Below are 24,043 nucleotides of genomic sequence, written 5' to 3' on the forward strand. Positions count from 1 at the left end.
TTAAGTGTCAGCTCAGGTCATGATCTCGCAGTTAGTGAATTTGAGCACAGCACAGAGCTGTGCTTCGGATCCTCTGTCTCCGCCTCTCTGTGCCCCTCCCCTGCTCATGCTCACTCCCTCTCTCTCTCAAAGATAAACATTAAAAAAAAAATAATAAAGGAGAACTGTCATGTTGTGTCACCAGATCACATCAATCTCTTAAGAAATGTTTTTTTTTTTTTTAATTTAATTTATGTTTTTAATTTACATCCAAGTTAGTTAGCATACAGTGCAACAATGATTTCAGGAGTAGATTCCTTAATGCCCCTTACCCATTTAGCCCATCCCCCTCCCACAACCCTTCCAGTAACCCTCTGTTGTTCTCCATATACTTAAGAACTGTTCTTAAGAAATCAGCACACCTAGTATTCCTTCTTAGATGAACAATTATAAACCAGACCATATTAACAGGCCTGCGTGTACTCCAAAATCTTTTAAGCTTTCTAAGCTCTAAAACTGCATCAGTAAATGGACTAAAAGATGACCTAATCCACAGCTAAAATCTTAATCCAGGATTGCTAACACCTTAGAACCTCCAGGTTTCAGGAATTCCACAAAGTCTAATTTTCTATGCAAAATGATGTGCATATGTACATTTTCCTGAAATAAGTATTCATAGCTTTTAGATATTTAAAGAGGTTTAGGATTCCAAAAGAGCTATAAATGGCTGATTTAATAAACAAGTTATTTTCATGCTATCTTTTTTTATAAAATAAAGTCTTCTAAATAATATATACAAAGAATTCCACTTTCTCATTAGCCCATGGAAGACACTACCAACACCTGCTTTGTAGAGCCCAGGGGGCTGCATGTCTACGAGGAAGAGAGTGCAATCACAGCAAGAGCCAGTCTAGTCCTGGGGCCCCTGAGTGGCTCAGGCAGTTAAGCATCTGACACTTAGTTTCAGCTCAGGTCATGATCTCACAGTTTGTGGTTCAAGCCTTGCATTGGGCTCCACCCTGACAGTGCAGAGCCTGCTTGGGATTCTCTCTCTCTCTCCCTCTCTCTCTCTGCCCCTCCCCTGCTCTCTTTCTCTCAAAAATAAATCAATAAACTTAAAAAAAAGAACAAAAAAAGAACCAGTCTAGTCCTGGTTCTGTGACCGATTACATCTGCTGTTTCAAACACTCTAGGCCTCAGCTTCTCATGGGGGTGAGAAGCCTGTCACTGGGAGGATTCAACATGAAATGAAAGTGCCTCAGAAGCTAAAGGGCTAAAAACACTTAAGATGTAAAAGAAAGACAAGGAAAAGAAAATATGAGCCTCAAGTCACAAAGCAAGCCAAAGGATGGAAACCGAGACTATGCCTTTATTTCAGATAAAGGAGAATATATGGCATGCCATGCCTCCAGTAAGCTTAATCAGGGCTGCACAGAGTTATAAAAAGAGCAAAGTTATAACTCTATAGAGTGCTTCACTGGCCTGGAGCACACTTACTGGTGAACTCCCACACCTATACCGTACCCATATAATGTCAGCACAGAAAGGTTTAGTGATGATGTAATGTCTGAGGCCAAGCAATGCATTCAAGGCCATTTTGTTGGACTCCCAAGGCACAAGTCAGCTCTTTTCTCCAGGGGATGAGTTAGGATATCATTCTCATGATTTTGGGGGCTTTGCCATCTAGCAACTTAAAAAGAAAGACCTGTGTAAGTGATGCCAGTGCTCAGATAATCCAAGCTCAACCCTTTTAAGAAAACTTTATCATACTTTCCCTTTCCTTCCCTCTCCCATTTTCAGCAAGAGGTAGGAACTATTAGGTGAGGCATTAGATAAGACCCAAAGCAAAAGAAGACTTAAAAAATTACCACCCTGGGGGCACCTAGGTGGCTCAGTCCGCTGAACGTCCGACTCTAGATTTCAGCTCAGGTCATGATTCCAGGGTCATGGGATCAAGCCCCATGTCGGGCTCTATGCTGAGTGGAGCCTGTTTAAGATTCTCTCCTTCCCTCTCCCACTGCCCCTCCCTCGCTTGTACTCTCTCTCTCAAAAAATAAAAATAAATAAAAATAAATTGCCACACTGTCCATTTCCAGGCCACATATACCTGTTAGGCTGAAAGACTTACTTCCCAGAAGTCTGAGCTCTGCTGGACTTTCACAATGTAGGGCAAGAACCATTTAAGGAATTGTGAAAGAAAGGGAAACAAAAGCCTGGTGCTGTCTTATGAGCGTGTGCCAGAAGAGCTAGCAGGTGGAAAATTGGTCTTCTTTTTTAACACTGTTAAGAGATTGGCTCACTGAGTATGCAGAGGGGAGTGTGAAGCTTGGGAAACAGAATGCACCCAGTCAGGCTTTAGGGAGAAAAGGAAAAAAAAAAAAAAATCCAAGTATGATGGTGATAGCAAGGAGGAGAGCCCTTGGGTTCAGGCAGCCTCCAGAGGAAGGAGTGCTGTTTTACTGCAAGATTCTTCACTATACCTTAAGACTAGAAGGTGGGCTGGTCTTAAAAAAAAAAAAGTTCAAGGCCATATCCAGCCTAATTGCTTTTATTGATGCCCAGCCAATCTGATGTCACCTTATCTGATGACAGAAGTCATAAAACTTGAATAATTAAAAATTATACTAGAAATAAACTATGTATTGTTGGCCAAAAATAGAGAAGAGAGATTGTATGTAGGGCCCTAAAATGAAAACATCAAAGAGGTTATTATGGGCAGTCAGTCACGTGTCTACTACAGCATCTGGCACACAGTAGATGCTCAATAAATACCTGGGTTTTATTTTATTTCATTTTAAAGAGGGGGGAGGGGGTATGAAGTTAGGAAGGGCACAGTAGGAGATAGCAAAAAGGAATTGCCTCCACTCACCTATGAATTAGTGACAGACCAAGAAACTAAACTTGAGGGAAAAACATCCTGCTGAAGCACAAAGGTTTTAAACTGGTGGCTCTAAGGCAGAATAGGCATGGTATACAGATTTATTTTATCCATACAATAAGGTAGCAGTTTGTTACAACATCTAAAAATCAGGAGATTTCACATTAAAAATCTTAATTTCTGGCTTCCTTTGAAAAAAACCCAGAGGCCCTCATGGAAACAAAAGGCTGAAGCTAAGTCAAAGCTTCATTTAGATGGGATTCATTTTTTTAAAAAATTTTTTTAACATTTATTCATTTTTTGAGAGAGAGAGAAACAGAGCACAAGTGGGGGAAGAGCAGAAAGAGAGGGAAACAGAATCAGAAGCAGGCTCCAGGCTCTGATCTGTCAGCACAGAGCCCAATGTGGGGCTCGAACTCACGAACTATGAGATCATGACCTGAGCCAAAGTTGGACGCTTAACCGACTGAGCCACCCAGGCACCCCTGGATGGGATTCATTTATATTCATTTATATTTAGAAGGGGTGGGCTCTCTAGTTGGCCACACTTGCCACCACCCCCTACTGATTACTTCTAACCCAATTCAATCATTTTTGCTGCTTGCCTTGCTTCTGCTGGCATCAAGTTGTAACTTTTTTGTATAATGAAGAGGGCTGTAATGCAACTCCTGACCTTGGAGTTGTGAGTTCGAGCCCAACATTGGGTCTAGAGATTATTTTAAAATAAAATATTAAAATATTAAATAAATAATAAAAATATTAAAAATAAAATATTAAAAAGAGAACTCAAAAATCTAGGTTCTAGTCCTGGCTCAGCTACACACATATATATGTCTTGACTTATGTACCCAACCTCTCTGAGCCTCAGTTCTCTCATCTGTAAGAAGAGGGTCTATACAAAATGATCTCTAAAGCTCTGTAATTAGAATTCATCTACAATGGTGGCAATATGCATAGGGGAGACACAAAGTAGTCTCAGCCTATTTCACACGCTGTTCCCTGAGTCTAATTTCTTGAGATGTTAATCTCATTTTGAGGCTAAAGAATTACCTAGTGAACCTATGATGGTCTTAAAAAAAAGTATAGGCTCTTTGGCACAGTATCTGTGTGGAAAGACTAATCTCACCGTAATTAAAAGCCAGAAGACTGTCTCAGATGGATAGATCACTTTCTTGACCGTGTTCATTCCTATTATGGAAATTCTCAGATTCCTCTCTGGGATGGTTACCCAGTCTATGACTAAATGAAGAGTTCCAGAGCACAGAGCTTCCAGCTGTGGGCGTTCTCGAAGTATACAAGAACAGACCAAATATAATGACCAATATAAGGAAAGGATAGGCTTTGGAATTTGAAAGCAGCAAAAAAAGATCCTGTCCGGACTAGTCAAAGAATATACATGTCAATCCTGTGGATCATACCATAACTGTAGCAGCTGCTGCTTTAGTTCTGAGTGTGGAAAGTCAGAGCTTATAAATCACCTCTGAGAGACATGTTCCAGCAATGAGACCGTAAGTTTGGCCTCCTGTGTAGCACTTAGAAAGTATAAGCTTAGTAGATTAGCCTCACTGAAAATCTATTATTTAATTCATCCTCATAAAGCCCCTGGAAGTTAAGCAGGAAAAATGGTACTTATCAATTCTGCTTTACAATTAGGGAAGCCTTAGGCCCACCAAAAGCTAAAACCACACATTGACCAAAGTATTCAAGATTTGCTTCAACAAATATTTATTGTGCTCTCACTGCTTTCGTGTACTGGAGACAAGACAATGATGAATTAGCCACATTTCATTTCTTTGTCTCCAAGGAGTGAACAAAATAGCCTAACATAAATCTCTATACTTCCTATTCCCTAGGTTACATACTTCTGATAATCTATATGGGGACTATGAGCAGACTTGAAAGACTTTACCTCTGAAACGGATCCAAAGTTAGAGTCAATGACTTCACATCCTCCTTCACAGAAAACCATATATCCCAATCAAAAAGCATCTAGATTGTCAGAGAGGATATAGTACACATAATCTTTTCCCCACAGGATAAAAATTCATACATAAGGGGTGCCTGGCTAGCTAGCTCAGTCACAAGAGCATGCGACTCTTGATCTTGGGGTCGTGAGTCTGAGTCCAATGTTGGGTGCAGAGATTACTTAAATGAGTATTTTTTTTAAATTACACATAATAAATTAGTCAAATCTGAACAGAAAAAAATCAAAGCCATTCAATGTTTCTATCATTATATATAACCTTAAAGGTAAAAACAACTACATTTTGGGGTGCCTGGGTGGTTCAGTCAGTTAAATGTCCAACTTTGGTTCAGGTCATGATCTCATGGTTCGTGGGTCCGAGCTCGGCATCAGGCTCTGTACTGAATGCCTGCTCAGAGCCTGGAGTCTGCTTTAAGATTCTGTGTCTCCTTCTGTCTCTGCCCCTCCCATGCTCACATTCTGTCTCACTCTGTCTCTCAAAAATAAATAAATCTAATAAAAAATTAAAAAAACAACAACTACATCTTGTTAACGTACATAACCAAGAAAATCACAAAATACCTTCTCTGGTTCTGCCTACAGCAATACCTGTCCCAGTGTGTCTGGGCAAAATGGGTAATTATAATCTAGGTCAGAGGTTCTCAGTTGGGGCAATTTTTTTCCCAGAGGACATTTGGCAACGTCTGGAGACATTTTTGGTTGTCTGGGGGATGGCTGGGGGAGATATTACCAGCATCTAGTGGGGACAGACCAGGGATGCTACTAAGTATCCTATAATGCACAGTAGAGCCCCACGAAACAAAGAATTACTCAACCAAAATGTCGACAGTGCAGAGGTCAAGAAACCATGGTCTGGGTGTTCTATATATTGGCTCGAGGCCTATGTTCTGGGTCTTTTAAGGGCTCCATGCAGACAGGTTCTGGCTGCTAATATAGGAGCTAAAAGAAAAACATCTATTCTCCTTTACCTCTTCACCTTTCCCTCAGCCTCTGTGTTTCTGGTAATAAAGCCTAATAAACCATTACATTTAGTGCCTGCTTTTTATTGATCATTGAAATAAGGGTCACACACATAAGAGATGGACAAAGATGGAAAATCAACTTAAAAGCAAGGAAGAAAGGCAAGGAGGAAGAAAGGAAGGAAGAAAGAGAGGGAGGGGTTTGGTTGTCATTTCCACAGCTAAATGAAACTAAATCAACCAATCTAAAGAGCAGACAATGATCTGTTCTGTTGTGAGTCTGATCATGTCTGGAAACTGCTTCTTCCCACCTAAGAAACAAATAGCACGTAGAAAGTAAGTCATTCGTTTATATAACTGAGGACACCTAGTGGTTTCCAGTGTGTCACAGCTAAGTAGGCCCTAAGATTGCCTTCAATATAAATTCTGAATTTAGATATATATTCCTTATTTATAAAAGGGACATCCCTAGTCTAGACAACTTAAAAGATACTTTCAGTTTCTTTAATATTCAATTCAATTCAACAAGCATTTATTGTGTTCCTACTACCTATACTAGTCTTTAAGCTATGATGTTGGGGAGCATGTAGCAACTTCAGTCTAGGAAGAAAAATCTTAGCTTCTGCCTTCTAAAAGCAAGGTACTCGGGGGCACCTGAATGGCTCAATTAGTTAACTGTCTGACTATGGCTCAGGTCATGATCTCACAGTTCATGTGTTTGAGCCCTGCCACTGGGCTCAGTGCTGTCAGCACAGAGTTCACCTTGGATCCTCTGTGCCCCACACTCCCTCTCCCTCTCAAAAAAAAGAAAAAAAAAAAAAAAAAAAAAAAAAAAAAGGCAGAGTATTCACAAGTTCCCCAAGAACGGTTTCTTTTATGTCAACTCTAAAGAGGTGAGTACAGCACGTGAGAACTATATGTCAAAATTTTACATGGTTGATGAACCCAAAGAGAACACTAAGCATTAGCAAGAGACTAAGAACTCTATTTTTCCAATCTAGATGGGAAATAGCATAAGATCTGTTGTGTTTTAGAAGAAAAAAAAAAATCTATTTGTTTATTTGACCAATGCCTCCATATTTGTTTTTCCTCGGCTTGATTACTGAGACCAGTCCAACTGGTGCTCTCACTGACACTCACTTCAGAACTTCTATGGCCAAGACAGACAGGTGCAAGAATGTCAAGCATGTTTTTAGACTGCCAGCTCTAAGTCAACATCAGTGTCTCAATTCCCAGTGAGACTGTGAAAAGGCTGGAAACACAGCTTGGGTTCTCCTTCCCAGTTGTGATGCTGGCAATAAAAAGAAAAAGAGTCAGCATCTGGCTTCCTCTCAAACAAACCTGCTCAGCCCATCTTATCCAAGAAAAAGATGCCATCCCAAGGGGCCATTCAGGATATATGTCTCTTGGATGGTACTTAGGGTGTTTCATTCATCATTGTGTTTTATTGACACATACACAAAAAGTCTCTTTTTTTGGCAGTCTCTCTTTTTTTGGCTAATTTTCCATGGACTCCCTCCTTTTTTTTTGAAATGACACATTCTCAGAATCTTAAAATCTGTTCACAAACCTGGCAAAGCTAGGTTGCTCAGAACTATATTGTGGCCAGTCTTGGTTCATGGTGTGTACCTCATATTACCCACTGGCAGCAGCTCCGATGGAGAAACTCACTATTGTGCTAGAATGTCCCCAGACACTGTTTTGCCTCAATTGTCTCTACCTGACATGATGCTAAAGAGAAATAAAGACAAGAACAGAAAAAGCAGTCTGAGAAGAAAGCATGAACGTGGGACACAGGAGACAGAGGGCACCTACCTGGTCACGATCCCCTGCAAAGCAGCAACTTTTCATGGTGCAAGAGTTGAAGTAACCCTGATTGTCAAACTGGAACACAGGCAGGCGGGAATGGATGTCATAGAGCACTGGGGGCAGGCGACGCCTCAGGGCCAGGAGCTGGGTCCCGTTGCTGTTGAACCGCACACTCATCGCACTCTGGAGGGACAGGTTGCCACCATAGCGCAGGAGAGAACTGAAAGGCAGAAAGCATAGGGATTGGCCATGAAGTAGGTGGGACAAGACTCTGCAAAATGTACCACATTTACTTCTTCCCAAAATATGTCCAGAATCTCCTGTCAGGCTTATACATCTGAATTTTGGCAGATGTATAAGAAAGGTTATTTCTATGCGGTGGGCTAGAAGGTAACGATGGGATAAGAATGGCTCCTTGATTTCATCAAACCAAGTTATTTAACCTGTCATTTCCTCTTTTCAATCTCCAAAAGGTGAATTACCAATAAATTTACAGGAAATAAGTAACAAAGCATCATGAGAGAACAGAAATATTAAAATGATTAGTTATTTCATTTGCCTGAGCTAACTACGTAATCAGATAGATGATACTCACCAAGTCCCTGCGAGGTGAGTCGTGTCCACTCTAACTGGCTAATCATGGATGGCATTTAAGGGACATATTTATCCTTGTATTAGAAATACAGAGCACATCAGCAGAAAAACAGATACTTTACTATTTATGCTGGATATTTTTTCAATAAATAATAATCATTTTATTAGTTAAACAGTTATTTTTGAATTTTTAATCTGTTCACAGAAAAAAAATTTATTTTTTTTAACGTTTATTTATTTTTGAGACAGAGAGAGACAGAGCATGAATGGGGGAGGGTCAGAGAGAGAGGAAGACACAGAATCTGAAACAGGCTCCAGGCTCTGAGCAGTCAGCACAGAGCCTGATGCGGGGCTTGAACTCACGGACCGTGAGATCATGACCTGAGCCGAAGTCGGACGCTTAACCGACTGAGCCACCCAGGCGCCCCTGTTCACAGAAAATTTTTATATTCTATATGGCATAACTAGAGACTAAATACTAAACAAGTTTTTAAAAATTTATTTATTATTTAATTTACATCCAAGTTAGTTAGCATATAATGCAACAAAGTTTCAGGAGTAGATTCCTTAATGCCCCATACCCATTTAGCCCATCCCCCCTCCTACAACCCCTCCAGCAACCTTCTGTTTGTTCTTTATATTTAAGAGTCTCTAATGTTTTGTCCCCCTCCCTGTTTTTATGTTCTTTTTGCTTCCCTTCCCTTATGTTCATCTGTTTAATACTAAACCAATTTTTAATTTTTTTTAGTGTTTATTTACTTTTGAGAGAGACAGAGACAGAACGCAAGTGGGTTACTGGCAGAGAGAGAGGGAGACATAGAATCTGAAGAAGGCTCCAGGCTCTGAGCTGTCAGCACAGAGCCCAAAGCGGGGCTTGATTTCACAACCTGCGAGTTCACGACCTGAGTGGAAATCAAGAGTCAGACGCTTAACCAACTGACCCACCTAGGTGCCCCTAGACAAATTATTTATTTTTTTATTTTATTTCATTTTTTATTTTAGAGAGAGAGAGGAAGCATGAGCAGGGGAGGTGGGCAGAGGGAGAGAGAGAGAATCCTAAGCAGGCTCCATGTTCAGGGTGGAGCCCAATGTGGGGCTGGATCCCACAACCCTGGGATCATGACCTGAGCCAAAATCAAGTTGGACACTCAACCGACTGAGCCACCCAGTTGCCCTTAAACAAAAAATTTTAATTTAAATGCAGAGTAAGTAATATAACAATTAGAAAACCAAGATGACTTGTTTTCCATTGCAGTTCCCAACGAGTGTATATTTACTTTAATACATTTATATAGCTTCACAACGGAGAGTGATATGTTCTGGTTCACCTACTATCGTTCTGTAGTCTCATAATATTCCTAACATTAAAAAAAAGTCACACGGTATGGTTCCAATTAATTTCTTTTGATGATTCAGAAGATACTTTCAATTTTACAGTGAACTAGGATGCCCATGAACATTAACAATTATACAGTACTAAATAAAAAAGGGTGTGTATATGTGTGTGTGCTTTTATCTTTTCAGTAGTTAGTATCCTTGACTGGCTAGGCTATTTTATTATGAAGGGATGGACTGTTCACTGACCACATCATAACCAACATCTCTTTTGTATTTTGGGTTCAATTCTTAGAGTATTGAATTACTGGTAGGAAAGTGAAGTTAAGTATATACATTGGGGGAGGTGCAGAAATTCATGTAACATCAAACCTACTAACTTGTTTTGCCTCACACAGACTTTGTTGTCCTGGAAAGAAAATAATCCTAGTAGTTTTAGGGGGAAAAATTTATAAATTCTAGGGAATCACAGAGCTGGAAAGGGCCTCAAGAGGCCTAAATTAGAGCCTGGCAGATTTATCTGAAACATTTTTAGGGAAAAAAAAAAAATGGCAGTTTACCAAGTGAAAACTTGAAGAGCTATATATGCTACCAGAATAGATTTAATATTGAATGAAGAAAACACATTTTGTTTTTTCTTTGGTATGACAGTGATGGGGAAGATTAGGGGGACAGGAAAAGAGATACCCCATGGGAAAAGGAGCCCCTGAAACCACATGCAAAGATAGCTGCCGACCTGGCCTGATCACAAAGACCTGGCCTGATCACAAAAACCGTCTACACCAACTAGCGCCAGTAAGTCTTATGTCTCCCAAAAGCAGTGTTCTCACTAGAGGGAGGCGTGCTCTAGGTACAGAAACAAGGCCTGGGGCAAAACAGGCTTTAATCCTCTTATCACTGGAATGAAAGAAAAGAGAGAAAAGACTTAGGAAACAGTCCCTAGAACTCCAAACATCAAGGAGGAGCCTGGCACCCCTACGGGCCCCAAGTAATAATCTCTGTAGACAAACGTTCTTATAACGGTCCTAAACAGAGGCCACACTCACTCACATATACAGAATGAATGACGGGGCTGTTAGAGTCCAGGCATTTCCTTTACAGGGTGCCCTAGCTGCCACAGGCATGTGGTGTTATCTAAACACTGAGCTCAAAAACAATGAGAGGCTTTCAATCCAAGATCAGCATGGAGTGTACAAATAAACCACCGTCTGTAGAACTGAAGAGGAGCGGGGCGTGGAAACAAAACTCAACAAAAAGAAACTTGGCCAGCCCCACCAGCAACAGCAGCAGGGGTTTGCATCAGCTCAGGCATCCCTGACAGGAAAGCTGGGGCCAAGCAAACGCCCTTTCCATCAGTTAACAGGAACTTGCCGATTCTAGTCAGACCTGCAGAAGTCTGCCCAGGACAGGCATCGGGCCCATCCCAGCCCCACCCAAGCTCCTTGACCTACATGTGCAATCTAGCCACTCTAGGGGTTCTGTTTGTGGGTTCCAGGAGGGTCACTAATTTCTCCTGCCTATGCTTCTGGGCAAGGAACTCCTATCTCTCACACAGAGGGCAGGTAAGTAGGAATCTTGCTCCTAGAGTGTTTGGGGGTGCTAAAGAGCAGCTGCTGAAACTGAATACTTCATGTTTGGGCATAAAATTAAATTCCTTCCAGAGGATGGAATGATACCTGAAATCTAGAAAGTGAGCTATGTTCACTATACTTTCTCAGCAGGGGTACTACAGCTGGTTCCTCCTGAATAGTATGCATGATCTAGTTCATTAGGAAGAAAAACCTTAGAAGCAGTTTGCCCGCACAGTCAAGATAAAAAGATAATGTCAAAGATGCTCTAGTTTACAGTTTCAAGTGTAATATGCATGAGAAATCATCTGGGACTTTTTAAAAAATGTGGATTCTCAGGATCCACCCCCAGATATTCTAATTCAATCTGGGAAGTGGGCCCAGGAATCTGAATTTAACAACCCCAATTAATTCTGATGTGTGTGACTTTAAAACCACCCTTTTGAAAAACATGGCTCCATTTTGGAATTTGCGGGGAGAGGAATCAGGAAGAGAAGGGAGAGTGAGGGAGAGTGGGGTCAGTGGGAAAACAATGTGGAAAGAAAGTGGATTATCAGAGGTTCAACAAAAAGGGAACCATACAATATGGCACTTTTTATAGCCCCTGGTCTATTAGCAGAAAGGACTCTATTTCCTTTTAAAACTCAGAGTTCCCCTCTACCAGCAATGCCTAAAATGCCTTTTTCCTGTCATCAATACATTCCCCAAAGGAGAAGTGTCTCATTTCCTCTTGGAGAACTGAGGGAGGAATGCCTCAATCTTGACTTGCTTTCTGAACTCTGATCTTGGTAACGGAGATGCCAACTGTCTCCACTCCTCAGAGAAATGGCCACCATTTCGTACCAAACAAGATGAGCAGTATCTTTTTTTTTTTTTTTTTTTTTTAATGTTTACTTATTTTTGAGAGAGAGGGAGACAAAGTGTGAATAGTAGAGGAGCAGAGAGAGAGAGGGAGACACAGAATCTGAAGCAGGCTCCAGGCTCTGAGCTGTCAGCACAGAGCCCACTGCAGGGCTCAAACTCACAAACCGTGAGATCATAACCTGAGCCAAAGTCAAACACTTAACCGACTAAGCCACCCAGGCACCCCAAGATGAGCAGTATCTTGCAAGGACTAGCAACAAGTTAAAATGAGCTCAACTATAATATCCCTATTTAGAAAAATAAAAGCAATAAATCTATTCCCAACCTATCTTCAACCAAGGATTTGTCATAAAATACAACAAGAATGGGGTAGGAGGTAATCCAAGGGTCAGCATGTAAAAGATCCAGGACAAAAAGCAAGAGAACTTTGAACAACAGGAAAATATTTCTCACTAGTGTGGTCTCCTGGATTCCCCACCCTGCCCCCTGCCCCCCCCCCCATATTGAAATGGACTTCTTTATTGCTCTGGCAGGGTAAAAAGAACATTTTTAAAAAGTACTTGGCTAAGGCTAAGGTCTTGGAATAGAAGAGAAACAAGCTAAGGCTGTCTCCAAGGAAAGTGACTAGGAGTGTCATGTTCAACACAAGACAGGGCACTGATAAAGTTTCCAAGATTATACTTCATGAACCTAGGTTTCCATAAATCCACAACAAAGTAAATTCATCTCACGGTACCAACATTATTTTCCAAAGCCAACTGGCATGAGTTTCTAAGTGAAAGTTTCAATTAACACCCATGAAATGCACTATTATTCCAAATCACAGACATCAGAGCTGGTACTGGACAACCAGAGTGGCTAAATCAAGGTCCTTTGGTGGGGGGAAATCTCTCCCTCCCCTCCAGTTCTGCTTTAGGGCAGGATGACCTATAAGGAATAAGGAAGATGTTGCACCTGCTATAACACAACCTGTAGAATATGACAAATCCCAGAGGACAGTAGAATTATGTAGAAAGTGAACAAGTTCAGGGAGTCACCAATCCTATTAGCCCACACCAATCCTATTCAAGTGCGTTCAGGGTCCTAATAATCCCTTAAACCTATCTTTTATGTGAGTTAGTAGGAAGAGAACTTGGGCTTTCTTTTTTGTTTTTTCTACCATAATCCTCAGTTCCAAGATTGAGACTTCTCTAGAGGGAACCAGAACTGCTGGATAACCAGTATGAGAAAGAGATACTGTGATATGTGACTAAACAAACTCACTTTCCTCACTGCCAAGCCTTTCTGGCCTGAAATATAGATATAGGTTCAGTGTACCTGCTAAAATTTCCTTCTTTTTGAAGGTCCTGAAATTTAAGTTTGAGTGAAGTTAGCACAAGGGCCTGATAAATTTCTGATAAAGAGATCTTCAGATAAGGGCGCCTGGCTGGCTCAGTCGGTACAGCTTGTGACTCTTGCTCTTGGCACTGTGGGTTCGTGCCCCACATTGGGAGTAAAGATTACTTAAAAATAAAATCTTTAAAGACAAAAAAAGAGGGAGAGATTTTTTCTTTAAATATATTTTTTAATGGTTATTTTTGAGAGAGAGAGAGAGAGAGAGAGAGAGAGAGTGGGGGAGGGGCAGAGAGAGAGGGAGACACAGAATCCGAAGCAGGCTCCAGGCTCTGAACTGTCAGCACAGAGCCTGATGCGGGCTGGAACTCATGAACCATGAGATCATGACTGAGCCAAAGTTGGACATTCAACCCACTGAGCCACCCAAGTGCCCCAAAAGAGAGAGATCTTTAGATGATCAAATGGCCTATCCAGTCCTCCATGAAGCAAACAAGGATGGCAGGCATTGCAGTGTTTCCAATCATCATCTTCCAGAACAGGGACATACCCAAAGTTGAAGGGACCTGAGCCTAAGTTTTTGCGTATGGCCCAGAGATCCCAAAAACCACACAGAACCAAACGAGATCTCAAAATAAACTAAGAGGCACCACCATAACAGATCTGTTCTTGGACACTTGTGAATTTCCCATCGATAAGGACTCCACTTTTAGTCATCTCAGTTCATCAGATGGCCTGGCTGATTCAAAATCCCCCTTCACTCCAAGCTGCAGAAAATACAGAGGCGTTTCATAAGCAGCCATTTAAAACTTCACCTTAAAACAATTCTTGGTCCTAGCTTCTGACAGACATGACATTAGCATCAGCCCTGACCTCACAGTATATTAAACTGGGGAGGGAGAGTTTAATGAACAGTGGTTGGCAAGAGGCAAGAAAAAACAAGGGAAGAGGGTGACTAGGATGGCAACAGTAACAGTGCTGAAGGAGTGGGTTGGAATATATGCAGGTAAATAGGCAGTGCTTGATGGCAGGACAGGAACCTGGTGTGGGTCCACTGACTGTCGGGGTGCAAAGCCATAAAGTTGGAGGAATGTTAAAGAGCAAAGAGGCAAAGTCTGGAAAAAATCCTAAGCAGAAGAGGGTCTGAAAACAAAAATCACAATTTGTTTCCTTTTTTTAAGAACTCCTATGAAAACAGTTGAAAACAAGAGGAGAGAGGAATATAAAGGAAAGGTAGAAGGCCAAACTGCTGACCGATGAGACACAGCTATAGGAAGACAGTCTGTTTCTTACAGAAGCCATTCACTGAGAATGTATCCAAAAACCAAGATCACCTCTAGTTGTAAGTAATAGACATGTCTCAGGGCACGTGGTGGCTCAGTCAGTTAAACGTCTGATTCTTGATTTTGGCTTAGGTCATGATCTCATAGTTCATGAGATGCAGCCCCGCATCTGCACTGTTAGCGCAGAGTCTGGTTGGGATTCTCTTCTCTCCCTCTTTCTCTGTGCCCCTTCCCTGCTCACGCACGTTCTTTCTCTCTCAAGATAAATACACTTAAAAAAAAAAAATATCTCAGGGGCGACTTGGTGGCTCAGTTGGTTAAGTGTCTGACTTCAGCTCAGGTTATGATCTCACAGCTCATGAGTTCGAGCCCCGCATTGGGCTCTGTGCTGTCAGCTCAGAGCCTGGAGCCTGCTTTGGATTCTGTGTCTCCCTCTCTCTCTGCCCCTCCCTCGCTCACACTGTCTCTCTCTCAAAAATAAATAAACATCTAAAAAAAAAAAAGGAAATATTTAGAATAATGGCTTTGAAACTATTTTTATAGAAACTCTTTGTAAGGCACATTAAAAAAATTTTTTTTAACTTTATTTATTATTGAGAGACAGAGAGAGACAGAACATGAACATGCAAGGGGCAGAGAAAGAGGGAGACACAGAATCTGAAGCAGGCTCCAGTCTCCAAGCTGTCAGCACAGAGCCCGACATGGGGCTGGAACTCACAAACTGCGAGACCATGACCTGAGCCGAAGTTGCACGCTTAACCGACTGAGCCATCCAGGTGCCCCTGTAAAGTACATCTTATACTGCATCCCAGCACGCCCACATTTAGCATAAATTCATTAAACCATACTTACCACCTACAATACTCTGATTTCTATATTTTTTTATTTAATAAATGCTATGACCATCTAAATTGATTTCATGGCCCATAGAAACGTTGAAAGAGCTTTCTACCTTAACCTCCTTGCTTCCACTCTTGGCCCATGCTTCATTTATCCTGAATAGCACAGCCAGAGGGATGCTGAACCATGCACCAGAACACATCATTTCTTTGCTAAAGATCCTCCAGTGGCTCCCCATTTACACCAAAGTAAAAACCAAATTCCTTTCAATGCCAATAAAGCCCTAGACAACTGCTTTCCCATCTCTGAATCTTTGACTCCGCCTCCCAGCATTTTTCTTACTTTCCTCTACTTCAACCACATGATGCCTCCTTACCGATCCTAAAACAAGTCAACTATGCTTCTACTTCAGGGTCTTTGCACTTGCAGATCCGGCAGCCCACAATGTTCCTCTCAAGATTCGTCCTCAGTTCAGTCACTTACTTCTTTATGCAAATATCCTCCTCAATCAGGCCCTTTCTGATACCCTGTGCAAAAACGCAAGCTCCCTCATACTCCCTGGCTCCCTCGCCTGCTTTACGTTTCTCTACTACATGAATCACCATCTTACATACCATATATTTTTACGTCTTTATTTTCTTATTTGTCCTTTCCCAAATTAGACTATTAGCTTTTATATCTTTCCCCCACATACCCCAAGTGCTTAAACAGTGCCAAACACGTAGTAGTCATTCAATAAATAGCTGTTGAATGAATGATCTAATGGATCACGAGCAGCAGTCTGAAAAACCCTGACTTTGGGAACATTAAAAAGAAAAACAGACTCCACCAAAGTTCACATGTGTCCTGACATTTGTCTGCACATGAAACCTAATCTGAGAGGCAAGCAGCAAGGCAGCATACAATTGGGAGAAATAGCAAGAGGCTTGGAGATCATCTGAATCAAAGTCCTCTTTGACAAAGAACCGGCACAATTTGCCAATGACCATCCAGGTCGCCCCCTCTTCATAGGGTATCACCACACACACCTTTCAAGTAAGTTAAATTCATCTACCTGCTAATAAGTGGCCAATAAGAAGGAAGAGTTTAGCAAGCAAGCAGGTATCTTAATTATATCTTGTACTTTACAGTGAGTTTCTGATATTTGCAGAATAAAAGTTCAAAAGGAAAATTAATAATTACATTTGGGGAAGTCAAATTCAAGAAAGAAAATTCACATCAGGGTTTAGAAAGTGAATGGTGAATCCCACAGGTTTTGAATATATGCCCCATCCAATTTATGTTCACGAATAGATAGTGATAAACATTCAGACTGATGGGTGTATGAAGATATATTAATTAATATATTAATTAGACTACAGGATTTAGGTAATTTCTTTTTTTATGCCTTTCATTTTATTTTTCCAAGTTTTTCTACAATGAACATGAATTTCTTCTGTAATCAGAAGAAAATATGTTATTTTAAAATATCATCTCGGGGCGACTGGGTGGCTCAGTCAGTTAAGCGGCCGACTTCAACTCAGGTCATGATCTCACGGTCTGTGGGTTCGAGTCCCACATCAGACTCTGTGCTGACAGCTCAGAGCCTGGTGCCTGTTTCGGATTCTGTGTCTCCCTCTCTCTCTTTCTCTCAAAAATAAATAAACTAAAAAAAATATATCATCTTAATCACAGATCCTTTTTAACTAGGGGACCACAGAAGACAGCTCTGAGAAAAGTATGAGAATAGTAAATTTAAAGACCTTCTTAATGGAAACTTCAAATAATATGCTGCCCCATAGGATTCTGGTGCAGATGCTAAGTTTGAAATTAAATCATACTTTAAATTCACATAATGATAGTCAAAGAAAAATTTTCAGAGTCCTCTGAAAATTTCAGTGTCCCTTACTATCTTTCTCAATGAGGGCAAATGATATCCTTCCTTTGATAGGTTTCTGAGTACTAAACAGGCCTATCTTGGTTAGCACTGAACACAGTCAACAGGTTAGGTCTGAAATTACACTCAGTTTGATTTCTTTCTGCAGATCCCCCAATCCCACTTCCAAAAGCACCCATAAATAAATGGCAAAGTCATATTACTGGAATAAAAAACAGATTCAAAATACAAAGTATTTTATGCAGAATCGAGAAACATTGTTCTTGGAAAGTCTTCTATACGTGGGTAAATTCATGAATAAATAAAGCCAAAATGATTGAGAGTGTACCAAGAAGTCCCTATCTAAAATATGTGACTTGCAACAGATAAAATGTAAGTGGTCAAACCTATTACTACAAAATAAAAAGTTCAAGCTACAAAGAACTCACCGATGGAATTATATACCACAACAGATACCCTTAAAAAAGCAACTAGTTAATTTAATTTACAAAATGTTTATGTACACACTGTATCATCTAATCTTTACAGTGGGGATAACATTATTCTCATTTCACACTGGAGGAAACTAAGGTCCTGAGTAGCGAGATGATTTGGTTCTGAGTACACAATAGGTAAGCAGCAGACATATGGCCAGAAGTTTTTTCTGCTTCTTGGCTCACCAAGATTTCACAGAATACATGGTAGAGATGCATTATTCTACCCAGCAAAGTGAACAGTATCGGCATCGGGGCCAGAAGGATTCATCTAAGTCATTCACTTCACACTCTTTCCTTTCACATCACACTCATCTATTCATGCATGCATTTACTAAATAAACATTTATTGAATACCTGCTAACTATTTTAGGTATTGTGCTAGGCCCATGGATTCAAAGATGAAGCTAAAGGGGGAACCCTCAAAAACTCATGAGGGACAAGAAAACCAACAGTTTCCTTTTATAACATGAATAGTGTTATACAAAGGAGAACATGTGCTGTGAGACACAGGACGAACCTACCCTCCACTGAGGAGACAAGAATGAGTGTGGTCACAAAAGGTTTCTTAGAAGAAAAACCCAAGCTGACTCAACAGAAAGAGTCACAGAGTTGACTCAAATTCTTAACTGGCAAAAGAAATGAGATAAATCTGGATATGCTAATATATGGGTAAATTCCCAACACATACTGATGAGTGAAAAAGTCAAGTTGTAGAATAATTGTATAGCAGTAAAAACACACATGCATATAGAGACAAAAGCATATACTACAAACTCCTAACACTCCTTATCCAGGGGAGGGGGCAGGGGACCAGATAGTCAGAAGGGACTTCAGATTCACTGAAAGTTTTAAAAGGAGAATGCTATTAACAAGTATTCATATTTTTTTTTAAAGTGTTTATTTATCTTGAGAGAGAGAGAGAATGTGTGTGTGAGTGGGGGGAGGGGCAGAAAGAGAGGGAGAGACAAGAGAATCCCAAGCAGGTTCTGCACTGTCAGTGTGGAGCCCAACACAGGACTCAAATTCACGAACCATGAGATCATGACCTGAGTGAGCCAAAATCAAGAGCTGGACGCTGACCCACTAAGCCACTCAGTCCCCCTAGTATTTGTATTTTTTAACTTTTAATTTGGAAGTAATTATAGAATCAGAGGAAACTGCAAAGAAACATACAAGAAAGTCCTTTGTACCCTTTGTCTAGCCTCCCCCAATGTTACCATCTTGCCTCACTATAGTATAATATCTAAACCAGGAAATTTACATTGGTACAATCTACAGAGCTTATTCAGATTGTGTCAGTTATATACGCACTCATTTGTGTGTGTGTGTGTGTGTGTGTGTGTGTGTGTGTGTGTGTGTGTGTATTTGTAGCTCTACGCAATTGTACCACATGTACAGCTCCGTGTAACCACCACAATTAAGATACTTAATGTGTACCATCATCACAAGCCTCCTTACTACTACCCGTTTATAGCCACGTTCACCCTCTCTATCCCTATTGCTAACACCTGGCAAACACTGTTCTCCATTTTTCACATATATTAGTTCATGTATGTTACATACATGGAATCATGCAGTATGTGTCCTTAGGGACTGACTTTTTCACATAGCATATGGTTCGTTTTTAATTTATAAAGGAACTACAAAACTATATTTCAGAGTAGCTGTACTATTATACATTCCCACCAGCAACTTAGGAGTGATCCAGTTTCTCCACATCTTCACCAGCTTTACTGGTGTATTTTTTTTTTTTTTTTAATGTATTTACTTATTTTGAGAGAGAGCCAGCACAAGTAAGAGAGGGACAGAGAGAGACAGAACCCCAAGCAGGCTCCACACTGTCAGCACAGAGCCTGACACAGGGCTTGATCTTACCAACCATGAGATCATGACCTGAGCCAAAATCAAGAATTGGATGCTTAACCGACTGAGTCACCCAGGCGCCCCACATTACTTATATTTTAAAAAGCTAAACTAAGAAGTCGGTCAATGTATTTTAAAACAAAGGAAGAGACAAAACTAGACATTCTTAGCTTTCTATGGACATACCTAACACCATCTATGAAATATCTCTGTAACCCAAAAAAAGCCCAGGAAACAAAAAACAAAACCACCCACAAAACCCTGAATACATTTAAGCCCCAAGATCTAAAACCAATTTATAGAAAAAACTGGGGTAAGAAGGAACATGCTAAATGACAGTATAAAAATGCAATCAGCATAATCTAAAATGTGAGAAATTCCATATGACAAATAATCCAGTGTCTTTAACAAATAGATTGCAAGGGGGAAAAGTGAGAGGCAGGAATACCTATAGATTAAGAGACTCAGAAGCCATATTAACTAATTTTTATGTATAAACCTTATTTTAATCCTGATTCAAAAAAAACAAAAAACAAACAATTGTAACATTCATGAGACAATTAAGGAAATTTAAACACTTATTAAATATATGCAGTGATATTAAGGAGTTATTGTTATTGTATTTAGGTGTGACAATATTGTGGTTATATTTTTAAAAAGAATTATCTTTTTATGGAAAGTATTTTGGCAGTTCCTCAAAAAGTTTAACACAGGATTTACCCTAAGACCCAGCAATTCCACTCCTAGGTGTATATGCGAAAGAACTGAAAACAGGTACTCAAATTTACTTATGCATAAATGTTAATAGTAGTACTATTCATCATACCAAAAAGTGGAAACAATTCAAATGTACATCAATGGGTGAACAGATAAAACGTGGCGCATCCATACAACAGAATATTATCCTGTCAAAAAAAGGAATGAAGTACTGATACATGCTACAATGTGGATGAACCTCAAAAAACAGGATGATAAGCAAAAGAAGCCAGATCAAAGGTCACATGATGATGAAACATCTGGAACAGGTAAATCCACCGAGACAGAAAGTAGATCGATGGTAGCTAGGAGCGAGAGAAAAATATCCTGGAAAGTCACTGTGTAAAGGGTAGGAGTTTTATTTTAGGATGATGGAAATATTTTGGAACTAGATAGAGGTGGTGGTTGTAAAACACTGTGAGTGTACTACATGCTATGAATTTTTCACTTTAAAATGGTTAATTTTATGTTATGTGAATTTTACCTCAACTGAAAAATAATCTTTCAGAGAGATATATATTAAAGCATTTACAGAGAAATGATATAACGTTATGTGGAAATTGATTCAAAATAATTGGGAAGGGAGGTCACAGATGAGGAATAAATGAAAGATTGTTCATGGATTAAATACTGAAGCTGGGTGATAGTTATATTGGAATTCATTCTACTGTTCTACTTTTATATATATCTAAAATTGTTTTTTTGTTTGTTTTTGTGTGTGTGTATGTTTTATTTGAGAGCCAGAGAGAGAGAGAGAGAGAGACAGAGACAGAGACAGAGAACATGTGAGAGGGGGAGAAGAGCAAAGGGAGAGAAAGGGAGAGAGAGAATCAATCCCAAGCAGGTTCCATGCTCAACGCAGAACCTGATGCAGGGCTCGATCCCAAGACCCTCATGGGATCATGAGGCCTGAGCCGAAATCAAGAGTCAGATGTTTAAATGACTGAGCCACCCAGGTGCCCCTAAAATTGTTTTAACATAAAAATATTTTTAAAAAGCAAAAAGTCAAGATTTGATTTTACAATAAGAAAGTCCCCTTGGTTTAGGGATTTAATATCACCTCCTTCTGAATAAACAATACTTGAGGAATATTAAAGGAAGGGTATTCCCTAGATGTTTGGGTCTGAAGTTAAGTCTCTTGTTATAAAAGGCACATTTGTGCTTGGTATGGACACGGGGAAGCTCTGGCCTAAAGCCCAAAGACGCTGGGTTAGAATGAACACAGAAACAAATTCAACATGGACCTCTGAATAACCACAACTTCCATCTTATAGGATAAACCAAGTTACCAAATCACCTGGGATATCTGTTTAAAATGGCAGATTCACAGGTGCTGCCTCAGGTCTCACAATTCAATCTCTGGATCTGAGCTCCAGGAAGCTGTACTTCAACAAGATCCCCTGGTAATTCTAATGCCCTCTGAAGTTTGAGAACCACTGAGTTAGGATACCAGGGGCCTGGTGTCTTCCATTGGACAAAGCTGATTCTAGAGCTCCACCTTGTGGCCTAAAAACCAAACAGCAACTTCACCAGAATCTGACTCCCCAACATAACTCTGACAGATGGTCAAAACCCAGCAAGAACCCTTACGACCTCCTTTAAGGGTTTATTCCTTAGAGACAACATTTTGATCCATTACACTCAAGGAATTAATAGGTCCAGAAAACATAACAAAAACCCTGCTTTGAAAATACAGACTATTTGGGGATGAGTATAAAACTATGCACTCATTCAATATTTACTGAAGGTACCAATATTCTAAGTGATGTGTTAGGCTCTAGAGATAAATAAAACATGGCCCTTTCCTTAAAAATCCACAGGAGGGGCACCTGGGTAGTTCAGTTGGTTGAATGTCCAATTCTTAATTTCAGCTCAGGTCATGATCCCAGAGTCTTGGGATTGAGCCCCGTATCAGTCTCCATGCTGAGTGTGGAGCTAGCTTGCTTGGGACTGATTCATTCTCTCTTTCTCTCCCTGTGCCCCTCTCCCCTGTTCGCTCTCTTTCTCTCTCAAAAAAGAAAATCTATAGGAAAACATGACAGGTGATAGTACAGATCAGGATAAGCACTTCTTTTTTGTTGAGAAGCAATTCCTGGACACTGGGAAGGAAATAAAAAATATAGTAATGGTCTAGCTGGAGATAAACACTCATATTAAAAGAAAACTAATGATGGCGAAAGCAGCAACCAAGCCAAGCAACATGCATGCCACAAACCGTAAGTACTTTACAGAGACTCTGAATAAAGAGATCTCTTCCCATAGAAGACAAAGCTTCATTCATGCAGCACACAGTCTGTGCCAAAACTCTGCCAGGTGCTGGGGACACAATGAGTAAAAGGAAGCTTTGAGTATGTAACAGGGAGCAAGGATGCTTTTCCTGAGGGGCACTAACTTATTGGGGACCTGAGAAGTACTAAAACTTGAAAAGATCCAAAGAAACAAGAAAAAACTATCTCCTCCATTTGTGTTTGTATGTGGAAGAGAGTACAAGGGGGGAGAGGAGGGACACTGGCACCAGAGAAGGAGCAGATTGCTTGCTGAAGGAGTTGTTTTAGCCAGTAAAGTAGGTCATACATTCATTCCAAAAGACATTTTCTTAGAGCATCCCACATATAGGTTCTGAGGATGTGCCCATGAACAAAGATAACAAGAACTCACTAAAGCTCCTGGGTAGGGGAACGGCAAGAGTGATATTGAAGGATGTGTGCTATATGGCAGAAGCGGGAGGCAAGTTAAGAAGGCAGGGCAGCTGGTCCCTTCCAGAAATAGTGCTATGGGCTTGAGATGGAGCTGGGGCTTTCAGAACTGAAAACAGTGGCCAGGCACTAATGCAGAACAAAGCTAGTTATGACAGAGGGTGAGAGAGACAGAAGAGGAAAATGGGACTCTGGGGTTTCAGCTGGGATGACTGTGGGAGTAATGGTGACGATGATAAAAAACAAACAAGAAAGGAATCAGTTCTAGAGAGAAAACAAGCTTTCAGTGTAGGTCTTGGTGGATGGACCACTTGCCTGAGTATTGCATAGGTACATACAGAAAGATGGGAGAGTGGGGAAGAAAGGAGTGGCTAACCTGAAAGCATGTCCCCCGATTAGACCTAATCATTCTGACAATTAAACTCCAACAATCCCTAGCTCTTCTCTGGTGGTTCTCTACATAATCCAAACTGCTAGGTCCTCCTGACTCTCCTCCCTCTCTCTTCTGTCCCTTCAAGCCATTCCCTGAGATCTGGTGATATTGCTACAACCACTGGAATCACAGAGAAAGCAAATACCTACAGGGAGACAATAGTGATCTTGGATTTTTAAAAATGTACTTTAGGGGCACCTGGGTGTCTCACGAGATTGAGCCCCGCATCGGGCTCTGCATTGATGGTGTGGAGTCTGCTTATTTCTCTCTCTCCTTCTCTCTGTCCCTTCCCCCGCTGGTGCGCACGCTCTCTCTCTCTCTCAAAATAAATGAATAAACATTAAAAAAAGAAAAAGACTGAATTTTGAAAAGTAATAAAATAAAATGTACTTTAAACACCTTAAATACGTTTTTTTTTAAAAAGTTTATTTATTTATTTTGAGAGAGCAAGCGAACACATGAGGGAGGGGCAGAGAGACAGAGAGAGAATCCCCAGCAGGCTCTGTGCTGCTGTCAGT

The 24,043-nt window shown here is 40.5% G+C and overlaps 1 protein-coding gene across 4 annotated transcripts in view; it reads right to left on the minus strand.

Moving 5' to 3' along the window:
- Nucleotides 1-24,043, minus strand: part of DCAF5 (DDB1 and CUL4 associated factor 5) — a 104,148-nt gene that overhangs the window by 37,977 nt on the left and 42,128 nt on the right. For 3 of the 4 annotated variants that reach the window (XM_042943600.1, XM_042943599.1, XM_042943602.1), the window contains exon 6: nt 7,616-7,829. In XM_042943600.1, coding sequence (XP_042799534.1) covers nt 7,616-7,829 — 214 coding nt within the window. Of the gene's footprint in view, nt 1-6,674; nt 7,092-7,615; nt 7,830-24,043 lie in introns of those variants that run through there. The other variant, XM_042943603.1, reaches the window with a different exon arrangement.

The sequence above is a fragment of the Panthera leo genome, chromosome B3 (genome assembly GCF_018350215.1).
Source record: "Panthera leo isolate Ple1 chromosome B3, P.leo_Ple1_pat1.1, whole genome shotgun sequence".
Lineage (NCBI taxonomy): Eukaryota > Metazoa > Chordata > Mammalia > Carnivora > Felidae > Panthera > Panthera leo.